Source organism: Sturnira hondurensis, unplaced genomic scaffold (genome assembly GCF_014824575.4).
Source record: "Sturnira hondurensis isolate 20B ecotype Veracruz unplaced genomic scaffold, ASM1482457v3 Scaffold0002840, whole genome shotgun sequence".
Taxonomy (NCBI): domain Eukaryota; kingdom Metazoa; phylum Chordata; class Mammalia; order Chiroptera; family Phyllostomidae; genus Sturnira; species Sturnira hondurensis.
This window is the reverse complement of record NW_028075471.1, coordinates 4,843,704-4,860,272: the sequence shown is the minus strand read 5'-3', so window position 1 is coordinate 4,860,272 and position 16,569 is coordinate 4,843,704. Positions and strand designations below refer to the sequence as shown.

The 16,569-nt window shown below is 41.8% G+C and overlaps 1 protein-coding gene across 6 annotated transcripts in view; it reads right to left on the bottom strand.

The window, feature by feature from the left end:
* The window catches only part of PXK (PX domain containing serine/threonine kinase like), a 70,896-nt gene that overhangs the window by 37,301 nt on the left and 17,026 nt on the right, over positions 1-16,569 (bottom strand). For 5 of the 6 annotated variants that reach the window (XM_037040784.1, XM_037040785.1, XM_037040786.1 and 2 more), the window contains exons 2-3: positions 9,671-9,721; positions 7,209-7,256 (exon numbers count right to left, since the gene is read on the bottom strand). In XM_037040784.1, the coding sequence (XP_036896679.1) occupies positions 7,209-7,256; positions 9,671-9,721 (99 nt within the window). Of the gene's footprint in view, positions 1-6,486; positions 6,587-7,208; positions 7,257-9,670; positions 9,722-16,569 lie in introns of those variants that run through there. The other variant, XM_037040787.1, reaches the window with a different exon arrangement.

The following is a 16,569-nucleotide window of genomic DNA, read 5'->3' as shown; positions in this document are numbered from 1 at the left end:
TTAGAGGGGAAGGGAAGGAGAGAGGGAGAGAAACATCAATGTATGGTTGCCTTTCGAGGGTTCCCTGCTGGGAGTTGGCCTGCAGGGAAACTGGCCTGCAACCTAGGCATGTGCCCTGACTGAGAATCGAACCGCGATCGTCTGAGTCGCAGGCCCGCGCTCAATCCACTGAGCTACACCAGCCAGGGCTACTATTATCTTTTTAAATTATATTTTATTGATTATGCTATTAAAGCTGTCCTAATTTTTCCCCCTTTGCCTCTCTCCACCCAACACCTCTCCAACACACACCTTCAAGCAATCCCCCCACCACTGTTCATGTCCATGGGTCATGCGTCTAAGTTCTTTGGCTGCTCCTTTTCCTATACTGTACTGTGCATCCCCATGGCTATTCTGTAACTACCTGTTTGTACTTCTTAATCCTCTCACCTGTTCACCCATTCCCCTACACCCCCTCCCATCTGGCAACAATCAAAACACTCTCCATACCCATGATTCTGTTTCTGTTCTTGTTTGCTTAGTTTGTTTTTTGGCTCAATTGTTGATAGATATGTATTTATTGCCATTTTATTGTTCATAGTTTTGATCTTCTTTTTCTTAAATAAGTCCCTTTAACATTTCATACAATAATAGTTCGGTGATGATGAACTCCTTTAGTTTTCTATTATTATCTTTTTATTTCTCAGTACTCTTTTCTTTTCTCCCCCCTTAGAGCCACCTAAATGTAACACAATTTCTTATCTCTCTGAGAATATAAAAGAATTTTTCTGAAGTACCTGAAATGTTCTTCTTACTGTACATATTACTCTTCTTGAAGGGTTTTTCCCGTTTGTTTTAGTTGTTATCATTCATATTAAAACGTTCTTAAAAATCTGGTGAACCTGGGTTGTCTGTTCATATTTAAGAGCAGAGCACCAAAAGCTGACAAGAAGCTCTAGGTGAGTGCCTGTGGCTTGTCTGTTGTGGGCTTTATTGTACCACATGACCTCCCTCAGGGCTTGTGACCTTATCTTCAGTCTGAGAGTCTTCAACTCTTTCATCTTAGTCTGGGCAGACACCCTCCCTAAATCTTCTGGTCTCCTGCCTGGAAGGTCTAGGCCTAACTGCCAGTGTTCCAGGAGCTGAGAGGAAGAGGGCAGAGGAGAGGCTGGTGGCTGAGGGCCATGCTCCTATTTATTATGTAAATATTTTCTACTGTGCCTACATTCTCCAGCCCACAGACTATTACCTCTCCAGGGAATAAAAGTCTAGTTTTCTGCTGGAGGGAGAAAGGCAGGCCGAACTTGCTTGGATTGGTAAGATTTGGGGACCTCCTGCTTTTTAAACATACTTTCAACTCCTGATTTTATTTTATTTTTACAGATTTAATTACTTAATTTATAGAGAGAGGCGAAGGGAGGGAGAAAGAGAGAGAGAGAAACACTGGTGTGAGAGAGAAATATTGATTGGTTGCCTCTCATACATGCCCTGACCAGGAACCAAACCCACAACTCGGACATGTGCCCTGACCAGGAAAGGAACCCATGACCTTTTACTTCGCAGGACGACACGCAATCAACTGAGCCACACCATTCAGGGCTCAATTCCTGATTTTAGCTTGACCTGGCCCCTCTCTGGAGGCAGCACCTGTGATGTCAATTGCTAAAACCTCCGGAATTTCTGTGGTGTAAACTGGACCTGGTGGGGTTATCCATCCCCCGTGCCAGAATTCTGCCTTCCCATATCTGTTTAATTAGTATGGAGTTTCAGCTTCAAATGCTGTGCTATGGTTTCCTCCTGTCCTATTTGTCCTTGAGTGTGTGTGCGTGTACACTCACGTGTAAGATCGATTCACTGTTTAGGAGTGGCTTCCAGAGGGAGGAAAGATAAATGCAGATGCTCAAGGTACTACCGTTTTCCAGGTCATGTAAAATTTTAAAGTCTATTTTCAAAACTTAAAAAACAAGGCATCAGAGTAGTATCATAGTTTAATGAGTAAAGTCACTTTCACAGAGCAGCGCTATTCTTCATGCCTGCTTGGACTAGGGCAGTCCGAGTGGCGTGTATACTGACTGGGAGCAGCGTCAAAAGAGAAGGCCATCTTGAGTTCAGACAAGGCTGTAATCAAAACCACCCTTGTGGGCAAGCCTAAGTTAACCTGCTCCACTCCGTATTTTTCAAAAAACAGTGAAGACCTTGAACTTGACATTACATAAGATGAAGAGTTTGGCTGACAATTCTAAATTCCCTATTCTCCAACTACAAAAGAATGTCAGACAGGATTATACCCTAAGAACCCTGAAACACCAATCCAAAAGAACCTATGCACCCCAATGTTCATAGCAGCACAATTTACAATAGCCAACTGCTGGAAGCAACCTAGGTGCCCATCAGTAAATGAATGGATTCAAAAGCTATAGTACATTTACACAATGGAATTCTATGCAGCAGAAAGAAAGAAGGAGCTCCTACCCTTTGCAACAGCATAGATGGAACTGGAAAGCATTATGCTAAGTGAAATAAGCCAGGTAGGGAAAGACAAATACCACATGATCTCCCCTTTAACAGGAACCTAAAGAACAAAATAATCAAACGAGCAAAATATAACCAAAGACACTGAAATAGAGAATAGGCTGACAGTGTCCAGAGGGGAAAGGGAAGGGAATTTCAGGGGAAAAGGAGAAAGGTTTACAGGAACAAGTATAAAAGACACATAGACAAAAACTGGGGGCAGGGGGTGGAAATAGAAGGGCTGGGTGGGTGGGCTGGGAGTAACAGATAGAAAACTGTACTTAAACAATTAAATAAACAAACAAACAAACAAACAAATAAAAGAATGTCAGAGCACCTTTAGAGTGAATTTTGTACCATGGTACTGACAGATAAGACACAAATTTCAGGTTGTTTTCTTCATGTGCATGCACGTGCGTGTGTGTACACACCCCAGGTTATGGCTATATACACAAATAAATGTCTAAAAGGACTCATACCATCTGCTTGAGAATGGCTACCTCTGGGAATGAGTTGATCAATTAATTTTTTCCATACTATAAAATGTTCTCATTACTCAATTACTACTTTTTTCAATTAAAAAAGGAAAAGGGAAAAAAACCTTTTTGCTTATCACATTGATTGTCTACTCAGCAAAGATTTTCAAAATGCCATTGACTGACATCGGCACATCTGCCTACACCACCTGCCACCAGCTGACCCTACTACGTCACACAGAATGGACAGTCACATATGATATCACATCACATATGGATTCAGACCTCAGCAGGGATATTTTTCATTCACAGTGGGGATGTGAAAATGAATTTGATAAGGTATCTGTTTCAACCTTTGTGACCTCCAAACTTCAACCAATGTTTTCAAGCTTCATTTCACTTTAGAAAAATGTACTCCTCTGTCCAGACACACCATCAGCCTTTCCAATCATCAGTGAGAGAGAGTCCTTTGCCAACAGCTGCAGTCATCACCACGTCCCTGCTACATCAGTCTGCTGGACACAGTGGAGGTGTTTTCCTGCCCCAGGCCAGTATCTTAAATAAATATTCCCAAAAGTACTAAAACTAGGCAATGTGTGTGTTATTTCAAAATCTTGTCTTTTAAAAAAAGATTAGCATCCAAGATACACTCACTTTCTCTTTCAGTTTTCTCCTAGAATTTCTAAAATGCTTACCAATCTCAGAATATAAAATCGAGCAAGTCGGTGATTAGTTAGAAGGGAGGGAAAGAGAACACTAGCACACAAGTGACACACATGGAGTGACACAGTCACTAAGCCTCCATGTGTCACACGGAGTGACACAGTCACTAAGCCAGTGACTCTTTAGAAACTTCCACGTTGATGGCTTGGAGCCATGACACCTCATGGGCCCCTTTTCCACAGCTTTCTTCTTTAGCATGCCCTACGGACTCCCTTCTTGAGTTCCTTGTATAAAGGACACAGTCCCCCAAAGTTCCACTCATAACACCTGCAGAGTAACAATGCAAATGGGAGATGATCACCAAAATAGGGCCTAAAGCCCATAATCTGTCCCATGCGAGGCTACTGGAAGCCTCTAAATTATATGACAAACTACATCACAGTTTCAAGAAAACTAGCTTTTGTCTGGAGAAAAAAACCTACAGACTCTGAATCTGTTAATCTCTCCCTTTGGTATCAGATCTTAATAGTCTACACACTGCCTTCAACCATATTCCAGTGAATATTCTAGGGAATTCTACACTCTCAACAGAGCCTTAATTTGTCCCAGTCTCCCTTCAGTGTATAGTACAGTTTCTCCTATGCCAACAACGGGCAGTAAAATTCAAGTGACAAAACTTCTGTGCTACAACAAACCTGAGAAGTCATCTGGTTCAACCCTCTGGTTCAGATGGGGAAAGTGGGACCTGAGAGAGGAAATAACTAAAACAAGGTGGTCAGGGGCAGAGCCTGGGTTCCCTCCCACGTCTGCGGGCTCCCACCCAGTTCCTCTCATTTCACCTCCAACTTCCTTCTTGTTCCTTGTTATATGCTGTCTCCCTAGATCAGCAATTTCCAACCTTTTTCATCCCATGGCACACATAAACTAATCACTGATATTCTGTAGCACACCAAAAATATGTATTTTTTGCCAATCTGACAAAAAAGTAAGTATGATTTAGATTCAACCATACTGGTCAGCTATTATTGTGTTGGCTGCTGTCATTTTTTTTTTAAATCAGACAATCTAAGGGAAAAGAGGTCGGTGCCCACGACTAAACAGTCTGGTACTGCATGTTTAAAAAACCCGTGTGGCTCACCGTTTGAAGACCACTGCCCAAAACGATCACTACTTTGATGGTGCCTTTAAAATAAGGTGGGATTTTTCGTCACTACAAAATATGTTCACTATAAAGAGCAGAGAAAGTGCAGCTTTTTTCTATTTTTCTTCATATAGCTTACATGTGCTTATTTGCAGAGAACTTGGAAAGTACAGAACAGTATAAAGAATCAGAAAAATGCCCTGGCTGGTGTGGTTCAGTGGATTGAGCAGCTGGCCTGCAAACCAAAGGGTCACCAGTTGGATTCCCGGTCAGGGCACGTGCCTGGGTTGCAGGCCAGGGCCCCAGTGGTGGGTGCTTGAGAGGCAACCACACATTGATGTTTCTCTCCCTCTTTTTCTCTCTCCCTTCCCCTCTCTAAAAAATAAAGTAAATAAAATCTTTAAAAAAACGAATCAGAAAAACACATAACTCATAATCCCACTACCTGGGTTCACCACTATTAACATTTTGGGATATGTCTCCCAACCTTTTTTCTACATATTTCATGTAATTATATTATATTGTATGTATAATTTTATACCCTGCGTTTTTTTTCACTCAGGCATTTTTTTATTGAACTCAAGAAAACTCTGCACATGTGTTATATTTCTCTTTCTTCATCAGGAACTCATCAGTCAAGAAGGGTAATCAGACACTGAAAATCATTGTCACAGTTTTATTCTGTGGTTTTAGAATAGTTTTGGTCTGTTTTATAGAAGATATTTTGCAATATTCTGCTGCCAAAAAGCTGTATGTACTTTCTTCTGTTTGTTTACTTGGATCCAGAAAAACCTCCCACTTGAAATGCTGTCTGGCCATATCCTGCCCAACAGAAGCCAACATCAATACACATGAATATTTGCATTTGAAATAAGATGCACATTGAAAGTACCCATTTTAAAAGGGAAAATTACACTGAAGCAAAAAGAAAATTCTATTATATTAAAAAGGCCTTAATTAAATAGTCACAGAGATCCAACCTTATATCCCCAGAGCAAGAACAAACAGGAGATAAAACCCTCCTCCCCACAGCCATTCTTAGGGGCTGAGCATAGGCAATTTAATTTTGAGAAATATTTCTCCCACAATTCTTACCCATCCCTGGCTGAATAACACTGTACAAAGATGACTCCATCTTCTTTAAACTGGGCAAAGGTTCACTTATGCATAAAGGTGAAAACTCATAGTAAGTTCAATGTTAACTCTCAAATGCTCACTCCACTGTGGAAATGTCCTGTGGGATGTCTGGAGGGATTTGTGGGAATATCCACAGCTGGAATGAAGTGCACATTTGTGTCTTACCTACAAGATCATCACAGGCCCAGCTTTTATCTTAGAGTAAAGAACATGTTAAGAAAATCTATATATGAAACTAACTAAACCCATCTATAAGAATTCAGTCTCTAGAATTCAGTCTCAATATTCTATCTAGAGACTTAAACTGATCATATTAAAATTAAAAATTTAAAAGACATGTGTCAAATGCATGGTCCTATGATAATTACATAAAGGTTTGCAGATACTCAGGACAACTCCATTGTACACTCCAGTGCTGTAAATAATTTAAAGTGTACACTCTACAAATGTTCTTTTCCAAAGTCTGATCAATAAAATATGGCGTCTTGATGAAAAGGAATCCTTCCAGGCCAGCAGTCTTCCTGTCCTTTTTGGACAGGATCAGAGGTCACTCAGACTAAGTGACAATGGCTAGCTCACCAGTGAAGGGAGCCATCCTTCATCTCCTTGCTGAGCTGGTAAAAAGCCAAGTGCTCTGGCTCAGGTATTAAGGGTTTTGTGTAACCAGTCAAATCTGCGACACAGCCCAGGGGTGTTCAGTAATCCATGGCACTTGACCGATCTGCCAAGGGAAGACATGGGTGGCACTGCCAGTATTTCCTAGAGCACTAAAGCCACGAAGGACCCTTCAATCATTACCAGCACTGGCTGTTTCTACAAAGAGACTCTGCAGCTCAGCCTTCTTTCCATCCTGGCCACCAATTAGGATCTGACTTAAATCAAACAGATTTAGAAATATGTATTTAAAAGGAAAAGTTACACCCCAAAAAGTCTCTAGTTAGTGCTGAACACTGATCTGCAATGCTGACTATGCAGCCTAGTTCAGTGGAAAGAGTCTGAGACAGTTCCAGCTCCATCTCAGTGAATAAGCCCAGCATTCCCCTCCATCACCACTAATCTGAGAAAAGAGAACACACATCGCACAACTGCAGGGAAGACGCAGCATGGCACAAAGGCGCACACTTTCAGGGTCACGGTCACAAAACACATTTGTTCTCAAAGGTTTATTTTTAGATCCACACATCATCTCTTCCCCTTGCCAGGAAAATTTGTTAATTTCTTGTTCTCATTATTGCCATTTCCAACTGGTTTCTAAGACACCCCAAGCAAGCAGTGTGTCATTAGTGTTTTAAAATATTTACCTGCAAGCTGTTGTTTAGCAAATCAAAGTCGCTGTATCTCCTAATAACCTATAAGAGATAAGACAGTGGTATTTTAATTCAGCAAAGACCATCTCTTTTCATTTCCTTATTTTATATTTATTGGCATTCTAGAGCCGAGGCCCTTGCGCCAAGGACAGTAAGTCTTATATTTAGTCCTTAACTTGCTTAGCTTGACAGGCCCTGAGAACAGACCTAGCAGTGTGCCGGAGCTGGCCGGGCCATGGGAAACTGGGTAATGCCAGCCAAACTCGCAAGACAGCAACAGGTAAGAGAGAGTGATGCTGTATTTCTTTTTCGTGTAAATCATCATTTAAATATCTCTCTTATTAATAACCAGGCACCTGGAAAGATGACTTAATGATTTACCAAAAATGATTTACTGAACATGAAATCAAAGAAAAAGGAGGTGGACAGTTTTGAGGCCATGTCATCCTTGACTGGATAGAACTTTCCCCAGATGAGACCCCACCACTCCGGAGACCAATTCACCCCTGTAGGCAGAAAGCCGACCCTTCTCCCTGATTCCTGGTTGGTTCCCCTTTGGGTAGACAGCCCACCTCTCACTGTCTCTACATTCTACCTTAGTTATGTTGATGCCATTGACTAGGCCATTGCCAAATTCCACCATCTCTTCAGGGTCTGGGCAAGGAAATTATTTCACTTCTGAATAGTTTGACTTCAGCCTTTATTGATGATTCTCAAATGTTAACATGCAGAAGTATCACCTAGAGATCACCCAGGACCCCACCACAGAGACTCTAACTCAGTAGCTCTAGGGTGGGGTCCAAGAGTCTACATTTCTGTTGCTTCCTCTCCTGGGCTGCTAATGAATCTAGAAAACTGTATCGGGTTGATTTTTCTGGAAGGATACTACTGTTATCCCTGCTTGTCAAATATACCTCCAAAGTTAAATATAAGGCTAACCCTGGTAAGTGCAAGGGAGCAAAATGGCACAGTGGTTAATCACGGAGGATACGTGAATTCAAACCCTGTTCTGTTGCTGAGTTGAGTGTGAGCTTGGACCAGTGACTTACCTCTTGAATGTAAAATGGGGCTAATACTACCACATAGAAGTGTTTTTTAAAGGGTAAATAAACTAATGTGCTTGAACCAGTGCCCAGCAATAAATGCTCAACAGATGTTAAATATTACAATTATTCAAACAGAATTTAGGTTGAAATTTCAGGCAAAGGAAAAACCAAATATGGGCAACTGTGGTCAAAGACTACTAAAGAAAAGAAAAAGCCCTGGCTGGTGTGGCTCAGTGGATTGAGCACCAGCCTGAGAACCAAAAAGTCACCAGTTCTATGCCCAGTCAGGACACGTGCCTGGGATGCCAGGTCCCCAGCTGGGGGCACGCCAGAGGCAAATGATTAATGTTTATCTCCCTTTCTTTCTCCCTCCCTTCCCCTCTCTCTAAAAATAAACATATCAAAATCTTAAAAGAGAGAGAGAGAGAGAGAAATAGGCCAAAATGGAATCACTTTTGCTAAGACAGGTCACCAAACCAAAATCCTAATTGCGATTTTAGCCTCTCCCAGGAATGGAATTTTAAACCAATCAGTCTGCAACTGCCTGATCAACAACAGTGTGGTAATTTTCTAGATAAAACCCAGCCTTCTCCTAAGGAAAGCTGGCCGTACCAGAAGTAATCCATTCTTTTAACTTCTTAGTCCCACCCTCTTTCTGCCTATAAAAACCTTCCTTTTTGTACAACTCAATGGAGCACCTCTCTAGCTGGTAGATGGGATGATTCATGAACAGCTTCATAAAGCCAGTTAGGTCTTGGAATTTACTCAGTTGAATTGTGTTCTTTACCAAAAGTAAGGCTCAAGCTGGGCTGTGAAGGACAAGATAATACGAGAGAGGAGGAAGGTAATTACAATCACTAAAACAGGACAGAAGTGGCCCCTATACAGAACTCCTCTGCAAGTCCACTGAAAGGACCACTAGATCTATGCAGGAAGTTTTTTTCTCTCTGAGGCCACCACTGAGGAAAGCAGAGCCCCATCTAAGTATATGAGGAAACCAGCACTAGAAATTGCCCATGAATGAACTTGGAAGTTCTTAAATGCAGTGTCCAAGCTGTATAATGTCCAGGGCACTGTCTCACCTTCCTACCTCGTAGACTAAACTGTACCTTCCCCCACCCAAACCACAGTTGCAGGGGAGGAGGTTTGAATTACCAAGAACAAAATAAGTAGTTTGCCTACCTACTTACTCTGGGTGTAGCTAGAGAACAAAGTTCTAGATACTCTCCCTGGTAGCAAACTAGGAATAGAATACCTCTTATAACACACATGTTAAAGCTAAAAATTTATATCTAAAAGAAACACAATTTATACTCATGCATGTTCTCATTTTTCCAGATTTCCAGATGCCACAAGTCAGAATTTTGTTTAAAAATTTAAAACACTTTTCTAATGACAAAAAATGCTTACCTGCCAACTGTTTTCTACAGAAATTCCTCTTTGCACCCGAATGATATATTCCTAAAAAAGAAAAAAAGAGGGGTTAAAGAGCCTTAACTATAATACACCCAAATCAGGAGATCAAGAATAAATGAAAAAATCAGAGACTTCAGAACAAAAAAAATTTAACGAGAAGGACATTACATAAAGATAAAAGGATAATCTACCAGCAAAACACAGTAATCGTTAATGTGTACACACCAAACACCAGAGATGCACAGTATGTGAGCAAAAACTGATACAAAAGAAGAAATTGACTGAAATCCACGATTACAGTTAGAAACTTCAACACCCATCACTCAGCAATTAACAGAACAACTAAACAAAAAAAACTACAAAATATGGAGGAACTCAACAATACCATCAAGTGACGGATTTACAGAGCATTTTAGAACACTCCATCCAATAACAGAATACCCACTCTTTTCAACAGGATATACAGATGGCAAAGAAGCACATGAAAAGATGTTAAATATTACTAGCCATCCAACAGTGCAAATTAAGACCAAAGTAAGATATCACTATACACCTATCAGAATGTCTGAAACAAAAATAGTGCTAACACCAAATGCTGGCTAGCACACAGAGAAATCGGACCATTCCACACCATCTGTAGAAATGTAAAATAGTGCCACCATTCTGAAACACAGTCTGGCAGTCTCCTAAAAAAATTGAACATGCAACTCTCATACAGTTCAGCAACTGTACCCCCAGGCATTTACGACAGAGAAATGAAAACTTTGTGTTCACACAAAAACTTGTACACAAATGTTCATAGCAGCTTTATTGTAAGAGCCCCAAAGTAGAAACAAACTAGCAGGTATTCTTTAACAGCTAAACAGTTAAACTTTGCTACATCCACACATGGAATACTACTCAGCAACAAAAAGGGATAAATTATTAATACATGCAACATCTTGACAAATCTCCAGAGAATTATGCTGAGTGAAAAAGCCAATGCCAAAAGATTATAAACTACGCATGTCTCCAATTTATTATTTTTCTTTCAACTTTATAATGGTGTGAAAGTGATAAACATTCAGGAGAAACCCTACTTCAAACTTTAAATTCGCATCTTTCCCCAAGTTAACTATACGCGGTGTGATACTCTATCATGACGCTGGTCCGCGGCAGCGAGCCCCCAGTCAGCCCCAGGATCACCAGAGTAAGTAATGGATACTCCACAGTACACTGTGTTGCCAGTGGTTTTGGATATTGTGTTCAGAGCACCGTCAAGGAAGGCTAGGCTAAGCTGTGATGTTTGGTAGTTAGGTATATTAGATGCATTTTCAACTTAGGATATTTTCAACCTACGATGAGTTTATCAGGATGTAACCCCATCATAAGTTGAGAAGCTTCTGTGTATGATTCCATTTATATAACATTCATGAAATGACAAAATTATAGATAGGAGCAGATAGATAATTGGTGGTTGCCAAGAGTTAAGGCTGTGGGATACTAGAGTACATGTGCCTATAGAAGTATAACCACAAAGAAACTTTTCTTTAATAAGACATTCTCTCCTTGCTTTCCTCTTGATTTAGGCTGGCCTCATCCAGCACCCTGACTTACCTGCCTCCTTTTCCCAGGCATGTCCACTCCCTTAATCATTAAGCCCTTAGGACAAGGAGGTCCTGGTCAGCATCAAATAATCTTAGGAACAAAGTCATGTGTCTGTTGACCCCAGAGACAGAGTATCAGTCAAACTAGACATAACATCTAGGCCTCAACTGTGTTTCAGTTCCAGGCCCAGATGAAGGGCCAGATTCACTGATCAATGATGCCCTGACCCCTACCCTAGCACCCACCAATCAGTAGAGATCATGACCCTGACCATGACCATGGCCCTAACTCCCTTGGTCACCATGACTAATGATTTTCCCCCTATATAACCCATGCCCTGGAAGCCACTGGGGAGCCAGGTCTTTGAGCATTAGCTCACCTGTGACTCTGTGTGGGCCACTTCCTAAAAATAAACCCTTGCTCCTTTTGCTGCAAACTCCTGCTTGTATCTTATTGGGCTTTGATGTACACAGGCAAACTGAATGGCAAAAGTGATGTACATTCTGTTACTGAATGATGTACACAGTAACAGAATGGCAAAATGAGGTGCTATTGTTTGAATATTTATGTCCCCCAAAATTTATATGTTGAAATACCAATTGCCAAATATGATGGTATTAGGAGGTGGGGGCTTGGGGAGGTACTTAGGTCACAAGAGTGAATTCCTCATAATGGGATCAGTACCACATTAAAGGGGCTCCAAGGGATCCCCTGCCCCTTCCACCCTGTGAGGACACTCTGAGAAGGCGCCAGCTATGAACCAGAAAAAGGACCCTCACTAGAAGTTGATTTTGCAGGACCCTTGATCTTGGACTTCCAGCACCCAGACTATAAGAAATAAATTTCTGTTGTGTATAAGTCACCTAGTTTACAGTATTGTGATGGCAGACTGATGGGACTTAGCCATGAGGGATGCTTGGATTGATGGTGAAGGGGAGCAGAGTTTGCCACCCTAAAATATGCCTCTTTGGGGATACTGATTATTTTAGGCTGGTTTATTTTAAGAAACAGCAGACAAGGGAGAAACTCTGAGTAAGGAGAAGTTACCCTTTGTAAAGCATATTCACATTTGTAAGGGAAATCTTCAGCTGTAAGAGTGCTCCCTGCATACACAGCCTGCCTTCACTATCAACGCAGAAGGCAAAGGCTTCAGTCTGCGTAACAACCTTACCCCTGTTTGCTGAGCTTTCCCTGTGACCTCCCACAACTCACTCTCATCTTCAACATCTTCTGTCTTTATTTGAAGGTGACATTTAAGGTGATGATTTCTGCCATTTCGGTGAGTTGCTCAGCCTTCCTGGTATCCCAGGAGGTATACGTGCTAATAAACTTAAATTGCTTTTCTCCTGCTAATCTGTCTCATGTCAATTTGATTATTTGGCCAGCCAAAAGTACCTTAAAGGGTACAGAAAAATTTGTCTTCCCTGACAACAGAAATGTTCTGTATCTGAACTACCTGGTTGTGATACTGTACTATAGTTTTATAAGATACTGATTACCATGGAAAGAAATTGGGTAATGGATATATGTGGCAGCAGTCAGAAGACTAGATCTGTGATTGTTAGTGATCAAATTTTGCATTTTATATGCATAGTCATCTAGAAAAAGCCATGATAAAGAAAACAAGTAAAAAGGTGGAAAAGATATGCAGTGATGGCATTCTGCAAAAAAACTATACCCTGTGAGCCCCCAAATCTGCCTGATCATTAAAATCTCCCTGCTCCCTGCAGAGAGGTGTTAAAAATACACATTTCCAGGCCCTGCATCATCAGAATCTCTGGAATAAAAACCTAGGAGTTACAAGTTTTAATAGCCTCCCCAGCTAATTCTTCTTTTTTTTAATCCTCACCTAAGAATGTTTTTTATTGATTTTAGAGAGAAAGGAGAGAAGAGAGAGGCATCTATGTGAGAAAGATCGATCAGTTGCCTCCCATGCATGCCCCACCTGGGGACTGAACCAGCAACCCAGGTATGTGCCCTAACTGGGAATTGAACTGGAAACCTTCTGGTGCACGGGATGATGCTCCAACCAATTGAGCCACCTGGCCAGGACACCCTAGGCAATTCTTAATTAAGTAACCAGTTTATGATGAAGGCGTGGTAAGCAGTTAGACAGACATGAACAGAGCAATGATGATGGGCCAGGTACAGGTCACCAGGGCAAAAACCCCCAGGTGCCTAGCAATGGGCAAAACTGGGAAATAAGGACCTTGTCCCCAGAGTGACCTTTCCTTCCCTAGCACATCACTGGTTTAGACGCCCTGACCTTTCATATTGCTGGTCCCGTGGTCCCAACCTTCCTGTGACCTCTCCTCCCCTCCCCTGGCATGTTGCTAGTCGTGTGGGTTAGACCCTGTTAGAGCAGGATTGATCAAGGGGGCCGGAGAACGGCCCTTAAGCATTAAGCCCCTGGACAATGAGGTTCTGACCCACATCAAATACATCTGGGTCTCAGTTGTGTTTTAGCTCCAGGCCCAGAAAAGCAGCAAAACCAGACCAGCAATGCCATGGCCGATATCAGGGCCAGCTGCACTGACTAATGACCCCTGCCCTGGTGCTGACCAATCAGTTGAGACCACAACCCTGAAAGGACACACCTGGAAGGCTGATGAATATTCTGTTGGGATCCCCACCTGAGACCTCCAGATAAATATCCTGAAGACAAGGACTCTAAGCAACAAGGACCCTTCTTTTGCCTCTGTAACTTGTTTCCTGAGCCCACTTCTTCTACCTCTGACTCTCTAAGTAACTCTCATATAGTCTGAATCTTATCTCTGAATTCTTTCTACAACTCAAGTGTCGAGGCTGCTGAGCCAAGGTCCGGTCTGATGCCACTGGTCTAACCGCTGGTGACGTTTCACTGCCAACAGAGGCATGAATTAAATCGTATAAAGTACATTAACATTTTCCCCTCAAATGCTCCGAACTGTTTTAATATCATTCGATGGTATGATTTAGTCACTATTCATGGTCACTATTCAATAAATGCTTATCAACACAGTACTCGACAAACCCTTTCAACTGAATTAATTCTAATTTAAATAGATTATTTAGAAAATACAGCCAAGCAAGCACTGTTAACCTGGTAATTGGATTTAAAAATAGATTTTATTAAACAGTCATTTCATTCTGTTGATTTAGCAAAGGCTGATAAAGTCCATATAAGCAAGAATTTCTGCCTCCTCCAGAATATTCTACAATATCCACTCAATTATGAGTGAAGCGAATAAGCCTGGCACCATGCTCAGCTGGTTTCATGTGCGTTATAAAGTAAGTATTTCAAACCTGATTGGTGTAATGGGGCAAATCTCTTAAGCAATATGCTAATGTAATTATTTCTGAGTAGTAAAGCCAAATGCTAATAACATGTGATATTCTTATATTTTTGGATCAGTCCTTTAGCTTTGAAATTTTCTCAGAATTGTATTACCAGCAAATTTTCTGGGCTCTTATATTCTAATAGTAGAGCTGAAATTAGCACACATAATTGAGTAATTCCAAGCAACTGCACATAGACAAGTTTTTTGAAGTAAAGTTGGGGGGAAATGTTAATTCTCAAAAATCGCTTGGATTATCCATTTCTTCACTATAATAATATTACTGCTTAAAATCCCAGTTCAACGTTAGACACTCAGTAGATGCTAAGTAAACACCTGCTGACTTGCTTTACATACTTTTTAGAGTTGAAAGTTTGGACGTGTGTTTTACAAAGATGTTACTGCCAGTTGCAAACATCTACTAAGCACCTGGTACATTCCAATCCCTGTGATTTGTACATGCTGAGGATTAACTCCGAATAAGAAAGGTATAAACTGACTCCACTGCTTCCCTGGGGAGGCTCCTAGTTTAGATTTTTCTTTTTAACCTCGCTATAAACCGGCACACGATAATGTTTTGGACAAGCCTTTGGCAAAAGGAAGATGAAATACAAGATACTACAAGATAGGGCTGGGTGCAGATGTAAGACTGTAATATCCCAAAATGACACATTAACTAATGCCTCTGCCAAGACACTGTATGTTTAGGCCAGTGTCCACTAAAAAGGGTGATCCTTCCCCCCAGAGGACAACTGGCAGTGTCTGGAGACTTCTTTGATTGTCACAGCGAAGGGGTGGGGGTGGTGCTGGCATCTAAAAGACAGAAGCCAGATCTGCTTCTGATACCTACAAAGCACAGGAAGCCCCCACTTAGCAAAGAACCATCTGGCCACAAATGTCAATAGTGCAGAGGCTGAGGAAACCAGATTCAGGTACACTGAGTACACAGGTCATCCCAGTCCATGGAGGCTTAGGATGCGAAGTGCTGCTGGAGGTTCCTTCTGTGTCATAATCTACCCTTGGGCACAACCTGCTGGTACTCTACACACAAAAGCATTTGTAAAATATGCACATTCACTTAGAACAGGGGCGTCAAACTCCTTTTCACCAGGGGCCACATCAGCCTCAGGGTTGCCTTCACAGGGCCCAATGTAATTTCAACTCCTTAGCAGTTAAAGAGTAGTTACATTTATACAGTCCTAAAATTATTTCAGTCCTTCGAAGGCAACTATGAGGCTGATGTGGCCCCTGGTGAAAATGAGTTTGATGCCCCCAACTTAGAAGGCGCACTCAGTTACCAACAGCCTTGAAGCAGCACCCATTGTATTTCGCCCTCAAAGACACATTAAGAATGAGGCTCCTGTATAGCCCCGCAGCCCCAACTCTGTGCCATCCACCATGTGGTTACAAACAGAAAGACAATGGGAAGTAAGGTAAGATAATATTCAGAAATATTTTTATTCAAGTCCAATGGAGCAAGTTGTTCCCTAACTATAAAATATTTTAAGTATTATTATTTTAGTTTGCTTGACACCACCATCCAGCCTGACCAAAAAAAAAGTACTTCCACCTCAAATCTCCAATGCTACAAACTAAACAATACAGTATGGCTGTCCACTGCTGAAAACTGGGCTGTGGCTCTTGTTACCACACAGAAAAGAGTGCTCTGACGACCAGCAGAAACCCCACACTGGCAGTCAGCCCCACCTCCTGAGCTGGAGTCAGCAGCCTGGAATCCTCCAGCGGCTCATTCCCAACTCTGCCACCCTCTCTGATGTGGCACAGGACCTGCGTATGTATAAACCACAAGGCCCTGCGGGTTGAGAGCCCCAAAGGGCAACCCAAGTCACACAGGTCTATGCCTGCCCCCAAACTGTGCCATCTGTGGCCACTTCCCCGAAGGGCCTTCTTCCCGCTCCTCCTCAGGACACCACACCCCTTATCTCGGAGGGGCAGGGTGCTGCTTGTCAAGCCCTCGCATGTGGCCAT